Here is a 7,669-nt window from a genome sequence, read left to right on the forward strand (position 1 = left end):
CGCTATTATTAATTGTGATGGCAAATAAAGTTCACAAGGTTATACAGCATCTGACCTTGTTTGTGTCTTAATGTCGCTCTTGGGATCGTTTAAGAACCCTCCCCGATATTGGATCGGGACATTTTAAATTGGCGTCACGGACAGGATCCCTAGAGACGAGAATGCTGTACTATCTTGCTGTGTTGGATACAAACCTCTCAGGATGAAATAACCCCCTTTGTGTTACATTAAGGTGTGACCTCCTGAGAGTGAACAGGGGGAAGAGTGGACAGTGATATTGCATTTGTGTTTGGGTAAGGTGTGACCTCCTGAGAGCAAATAGGGGAAACTTGCATACCAAGGCGTGGCCCTCTAAGGACGAATCCCCTTTGCGTTGTTTTTGTGTTAAATTCAGATCTGGTCTCCTGGGAGAGAAAAGGGGAAATCTGACATTAAGGTGCGACCCTCTCAGGACAATAATCCCCTTTGGATTAGGAAAAGGAAAAATAATGGCTGCCCTGAAGGCAGCCGATGTTTGTGATGATGTGCCCTCAGGGGCTGAAGGAATAGATAAACTATATGATCTTTTGGAAGCGCACCGGTCTCGTCCCTCGGTCCAGGGACTAGATTGGGCGAAAAACCATTGGTTTCAACCACAGAGTGTTGTGGATAGGATAAGGGTTTTGCAGAAGGAAGCTAAGGTTAAGAGGGGAAAAGGAAAAGCTATAATTTGTGCAGTGTTAGGAGCGAGTCTGGCAGCTGCAGTGGAAGAGAGAAAGAAGAAGTCTAGTCAGGCTGATATTGTAATAGACTCCCTGCAGATGGTCATACAGACCCTGCAGAACCAATTGAGAGACACCAAAGAATTACTAGAGGAGGAAAGGAATCAAAATATAATATTGAAGAACGAGTTGAGGGAACAGCTCTTGGCAGAGACAGATACACTAGCAGAGGCAGAGGTGAAACTTCTGGAGAAGGGGATACAGCAAATTTATCCCAAAGGGGATTTGCAAAAGGCAAAAGAAACTGTAGAAAGCCCCCCCTATATGTATCCGCTGGTTAAAACAGAGTATGTGTACGAGGACGGCAGCGATAACCGTCCTCAGGTTATCACCAAAGAAGTCCCATTTACAGCAACCAAATTGGCAAAGCTGAGAAAAGATTTTGCAAGGGCCGTGAAAGAATCAGAGACAGAGTATGTGTGGAGAGTGTCTTTGTCAGGAGGGAATGGAATCTTGTTGTCAGAGAAAGAAGCAGAAGGATATTGGGGTCCGGGTGTGTTTTTAACTACCAGCGACCGCCGAGCCCCATGGTCCTTGACTCAGAGAGCTGCATACTGGGCCAGAGGGCTGAACCCCTTGGAGAGGGCGGATCCCCTTGCCATAACAGGTACGGTGGATCAGTTAGTGGAAAGTGTGCAGAAAGCAGCCTGTCTGCAGTTGATGTATGATCGGGAGCTCAAGCCTAACCAGGGCTCCCCAATGATGATGCCTGTGGGCCCAGAGAGGATGACTCCCCTGATATGAGGACTTCCTGACACCCATTGGCATTCAGTTGCAAGGGAAGATTCAAAACACCCCCCAATGCAGAAAGAATGACGGCCGCTCTGGAGGGGATAGTGACTCCTGACCACCAAGGGCCAGGGAGGAAAGTATGGACATGGGGAGAGATAGTCCAGGAATTGATTAATTTTGGCAGAAAATATGGCCCAGTTGGTGGATCATCCCAAAGAACCGAAACCAGGGTCGTACGGGCTGCAGAGCAAATTAGTGGGTGACAATCGTCCATGAGGAAGGGCCAAGGCTTGGGATCACCCCGAGGTCAGAATTCTAGGAGAGAGAGGCTCCTAACTCAACAGGGACTGTGGCTTCAGGGACTAGGTCTTCAGAAAGGCATTCCCCGGGACTTGATGGATGGACTCCCCACTCAAAAATTAGAACGACTTGTGCAGAACTCGCGGATGTCGCTGTATAAGGTCTCGAGGTCCTTAAGGAGGATGGCGAGGTCAGTCGCCTCCTGCCCGGCCTGGATGACAGCTCGCAGGTGGTACACCTCCACCCCCAGCAATCCATCTCATTTTCCAGGACAACCTGTCTTGGTTGCACTTCCTACAGTGGGCACGGTGCCACTGGTGTTGGACACACCCCTTAATAAGTATACCTGGAAAGCCAAAGATGCTCATAGAAAGGAGCACAAAATTAATACAAGATGGATTATTCCATCTTCCTGATTATAACTCACCTCCGGTTCTCAAAACAAACCGAGAAGATTTTTCTTTTCTTTTCTCTTGCAGGTAAAACCTCCCCCAGAGAACGATATCCTGACTCACAACAGGGGATCCTTATGTGGATTTTGACTCTTTGTATAGTATTTATGTCTATTGCCTTATTAATATTTGTAGGATGCATCGCATACCATCGTCAAAACTGTTTTGGGCGACCGTTCTCCTCTCCCTTGGTTCCGGAGGAAGCTCCGGCTCTCTACGTGCTAACCGAGAATGGTGGGCCAGAAATTTCAATACAGTCCATAATGGGACGAGATTCTGGACTGAGGATGCTGATCCCTGGCAACTCCATTTTCCTGGAAAAGGTATTTAGTGCCTTAACTGGACAAAAGAGAGAGGATTACGAGTTGGGGAGAGTGTTTGCGAATGGGCTTTATCCCCAGGCTTTGATTATTAGGCCACCACTCCAGTCACGGGGTGGTGTAACAACCCACTACCTCATTGGGGATAAGCATAGCAGGGAGCTACCTATGAAGGCGAAATGAAAGTATTAAGGCATAAACAGCACATGCGCTCTGGGCTGGGGGCATCCATTTTGGCAGATCCCTGACTCAGGCGAGTCAGACCACCATCTACCTTCAGCTCTGCAGTCTACGACAACAACCAGAATGTATACCCTTTTAATACTGAATTTTGTGGCTGTTGCTTTGTTAGCTTTTGCTATATTTTCTCTTGTGGTATGTATGTGTTCGTCCTGTAAGTGTCCATGTAAACCGTCTTGTAGTTGTACCTGTTCATGTAAACAACCACCTCCTTCCCCTCCCCGTCCCCAAAGACCAGGAGCACATCCCTTGGCCCGGCCTGGGGCACATCTTGTTTAACTTTGTTTGGTTAAAAAACTGTTAGTTGATAGTGTTACTGTTACCTTTTTATATGTTTGTTTAGAATATTGTTAACATTGTTATGGATAGTGTTGTTTATTTACCTTTGTTTAAATCTGGAACAGAAGTTCCTAGGCCCAAATGACACATGCACTTTAGTATAAGGGGACGTGAAAAGGGATTTTCCCGCCACGCATGATAATCCCAACTCCAGCAGACCGTGTGGACTGCCAGGGCCTCAGACACTTTGTGGTATTTTGATAAGAACCGCGGGAATATGTTAGTAATAATTTCAATTCACTTTCTAGCCTTAGCCTTGATAATCATTTTCTTATTTGTTCTTATAATACATTTTTTGTCCCTGTGAATGTCAATCATGTAAACTGCCATTGTGTTCTTTTGTTGATTTGTCGGAGCCTTAAAATTGGTTTATAAGATGTTTTGGTTTTATAAAGTTAGTTTTAAGCATGATATATATATATGTTTGTTAGATAAAAAATGTTTATATTTGTTAACGATATTGTTAAGGAAAGAAAATTTGCCAGAAATTTTGTGTATTGCGCACTATTTCTAGTCTCTCTCTCTCTGTACTGTTATCTTTAACGCCACCACGAAGACAGCAATGTTGAGCCACGGGGTGCTGTAAGGGACTGTGCTAGACTTTGTGTGTCTCAACATTGCTGCTTTGCAACTACCACTTCCTGGCCTCAGCATCCTGTGGCTCTGAAGGAGTACGCTTTGGAGGAGACGCAGAGTCCCAGACGAAACCACGACATCCGCTCAAAGCTAGAACAATGACAGCCTTGGCAGTGCCTGCCAAGCTGTACCTGCGCGCGAGCTGGGTGAAGAGGAAGTCGAGGTGAGGAAGACATGCAAAGGCTGAAGGGACCGCAGGTCGACCCACTCCCCCGCCAGCACAACCACCATGAACACCTGGGCATGCGCGCATGGAGGACCACGGGGCGGCACATATTACAATGAGCTCCGTGGAAATGGGTGGACTCTTCAGAGAAATCGTGGGGACTGAGACAATAAAAGGACTGCGTACTCCTCCTTCAAGGGGCACCTTCTTTGACGCTTGTTACTTGGAGCTGGGACCTCAGCGGAGCTTGGAGCTTGGAGCACCATCACCTGCACTGAGCCCGAGCCAACAGAACTTCACTGGATCCCTGGTGGTGGCTGTAATTAGCTGCATCTCTACCGTTTTCTTGTTTAGGGATTCTGACTTTCCCTTTCTTTTCGTCTCTGTCCTATCGCTATTACTAATTGTTACGGCAAATAAAGTTCACAAGGTTATACAGCATCTGACCTCGTTTGTGTCTTAATGTTGCTCTTGGGATTGTTTAAGAACTCTCCCCGATATTGGATCGGGACAAGGGGAAACAGGGTACGGAAGTGGGCAGGCCATAAATTCAGTTTGCTTTATTTCCTTGGCACTGTCATAGCTAAAGCTTCACTGCTTACTTTCTGGGACTAATGAGTGAGAAAAGCCACAGCTGTCTGAAGTGCAAGTTGACAGCTATGGAATCCATACACTGCAAGAGCAGTACCTCTTACAGTTTAATTCAGTAACAAGACAGGGGCAAAGAAACCCTCTCCCTACAAAAACCTGAAGTACTTATCAGACATACGCAACAGGTACACAGTTCAGCTAATATGGACAAACCAGTTAGACCTTATCTAGTCACCTGATTTCCACAAAGAAAGCATAACTACCATCCCAGAAAGCAAACTGGAGTTTTACAGCTCTCCACAGCTCTCACTATCATGATCTGAAATCCTTCCAAATTCTCACGGCAGTTAAAAACAGTCTTCTGCAAGTAACTTTAACACATTAACTCGTGAGGAGCAGAAATGAAGTGAACAAGACTGCACACTGCACTCAAGGAGAGACACACATTCCTCAGGGGGTTAAAACTAGGATGACCCAAGTGAAAAGAGAGATTGTGTTCCCTCCCATCCAAAGAGCTGAAAACAGCCATAACAGAAAATGGACCTCCATAAAGAATATGTGCAGGACTTCACGCAATAGCTGTACAAGCACCCAAAACTATCTACTAAAAACATGTTGTGCTTTTTGTTCCTTTTACGACCTATAATATTCAGCTGTGCGTACATTAATCTGTGATTTCAAGCTGTCATAAAGCAGATTTTGAACACCACAAAAATGTTCGCAAAGATATATGGAAGTTTGAAAAAAAGGGAAAATACAATATACCTAACAAATACTCTTTTTCCTGACCTCAAACCCCTCTTTACAACTTTTCCCACTTGTTTCGTGTGTCCTCAAAGTAAAATAGGCATGTGTCCAGTCTGATTAATTAAATTAAATTAAATGATTAATTAAATTAATTAAATTAATTTAAATGTTCCTAAACCCCTGAGGCATGAGGAGTGGAAAATGTCCTGAATAGTAATGTAGCACTTTTCATTTTTAAACACAGTTGCTTTCTCCAATTCACACAGTGATATGAGGATATTAGCAATTTCTTTGCTTGCCCCTTAGCTGATGCTCCTGTGCGTCAGTACACACATGACTTACTCTGAATATCAAACCATGAATTCAAGGACAATATGTTTTGCCAGTGATGGGGTAGCTAACACAATCTCCTGTCAAAATACACAGACAATAGAGTAGTAGGAGGAAGTCTCTAACCTGCAAGTGTGACCATGAATTTTATAAGCAGTAAATTTCTTATCTGATCTTTGTGCAAGTGATATGGAGTTTACAATGAACAGGAAAAAAAAAAAATCGAATTTTGTGTTTTCAGTCACACAAACAGAAAATATCTACACCAAGAAAAATGGCACAGGCAATATGGTTCAGAAGCTGACTTTCAAAGCACCAAAATTTTTCTTATATTTCCCTTCAGTTATGATTTGTGATATTTTAATCACATATAAATTAGCTGAGCAAATTATGGAAGTCTAATAAATCTAGGCCTCCATGCTCCCTGCAACTTTAGGAAGTCTGCTTCCTGCTTTCAGTAGATTCTTGGTACAGAGAGGGGTGAATGAACTGCGATTTTACTAAATTCGGATGACCTCTCCCTACAATTCAGTTCACTAAAACTATAAATATATAAAAGCATGCAAGCGAGAGAAAAACATTTTTACAGAACTACAACTGCTCAGACGACTTCCGAGTTGAAAACGCACACCACTTTAGCAGGCATCTGCAGTGTCCGGGGTACCTTCCGCTTTCTCCCCAGTTTCCAATCCTCCAAGCAAATGCTGGCTCTACCTGAAGCAAGAACAGTAGTTCCCCGTGCCTTCAGTCAGGCCGCCTCACTGACCGGCGCTGCCCGGCTTCACTCCCATCACTTCCAGCGCTGCATCAGTCTTTCACCCGCAGGCTCCCGTCCCGCTCCGCACAGGAACGCGCGACTTGGCGCTCTGCCGCAGGGCCGCTACCCGCACGCTGCCCACGCCGGCACTAGGGCGCGCCCAGGCAAACACTGTCCACAGGCCCACACCAGCCCGCGTCCGCGCCAGCCAACCGCGTAACACCCGCCCTCCGTTCCAGTCCCGACGGGGTCAGGCCGGGGCTGCGGCTGCACCGCCCCGCGGCGGCGGTCCCCGACGAGCCCCCCGGCCGCACGCGCTGCGGCCCCCACCCCGCCCTGGTACCTGAGCCCAGCAGCAGCCCCAGGGCGGCGAGGAGGCCAAGGGTGGCGAGCGTCGGGCTGCGCGGCGGCTCAGCCTCGGCAGCGCTGGAAGGCGCAGCTCTCCCCATGCCCATCCATGCAGATCCCCGGGCTGACGGCGGGACGGGGCGGCGGCATGAAGCGGCGGGCGGGCAACCTCCTCCTCGCTGCTGTTTCCTCCTCCTCCTTTTTCTTCAGCGACGCGGCAACAAGCGGACGCCGCTGGGCCACAACACGGCCGACGCAGGGCGCGCGGCATGGCGGCAAGGAGGAAACGAGCACAAAAGGAAGGAGCTGGTGAGTGGGCGAAAGAGAATGAGGGCAGATGGCAGCAGCCTACAGACCCCACGGTACCCGCAGACTCCGCGCCACCGAGCACACCACGCCCGGCCCGCCACCTCCCATTGGCTGTCCAGCTCCACAACGTGCCGTTGGCGCAGCCCCGCCCCCCAGGCCGGGGCTGATTCGAGCGGGAGGGGTGTCCCCAGCTCCCTTGCCTCCTCTTGCCTTGCCTCCTGCCCGCAGGGCTCTGCGCAAACGAACGTTCCGTAGTTCCGCCGGACGGCGGCCCCGCCTGCCTGCCGCCGGTCACGTTGTCACGTCAATCGGCCGCGAGCGGCCAATCGCGACCAGCGCTCCCCGCGGCAGTGATTGGCTGCGTCAGCACACATGCGGCGAGAGGGTCCGCAGTGCCACGCGCCGCCGCCAGGGCGCAGCCGCGGCAGGGCGGATAGCATCGCAGCCGGAGCGGCGCAGAGATCTCAGCCAGGTGAAACCTCCCGTAGGCGGACCCATCCGGGCACAATCCGCGGCATTTTCATAGGAGCCAAAGGGTCCGCACCGCCTGCTTGTCCCGGCCAGGGCTCCAAGCATATCCGCGGCAGAACCGGGAAAAGTAGCGAAATTAAACGGATGTGTCAATGCAAGAAGCATTACTG

At 48.7% G+C, this 7,669-nt stretch overlaps 1 protein-coding gene and 1 pseudogene across 1 annotated transcript in view; one reads left to right on the forward strand and one right to left on the reverse strand.

Moving 5' to 3' along the window:
* RGMB (repulsive guidance molecule BMP co-receptor b) overlaps positions 1-7,467 on the reverse strand; it is a 32,803-nt gene extending 25,336 nt beyond the window's left edge. Inside the window, 1 exon segment of the mRNA XM_074856131.1 lies at positions 6,715-7,467. Within this exon segment, the coding sequence (XP_074712232.1) occupies positions 6,715-6,826 (112 nt within the window). The 5' untranslated portion in view covers positions 6,827-7,467.
* LOC141937831 (uncharacterized) lies at positions 489-2,470 on the forward strand (annotated as a pseudogene).
* Positions 7,468-7,669: the final 202 nt, after the last annotated feature.

Source organism: Strix uralensis, chromosome Z, assembly GCF_047716275.1.
Source record: "Strix uralensis isolate ZFMK-TIS-50842 chromosome Z, bStrUra1, whole genome shotgun sequence".
In the NCBI taxonomy this organism is placed as follows: Eukaryota; Metazoa; Chordata; class Aves; order Strigiformes; family Strigidae; genus Strix; species Strix uralensis.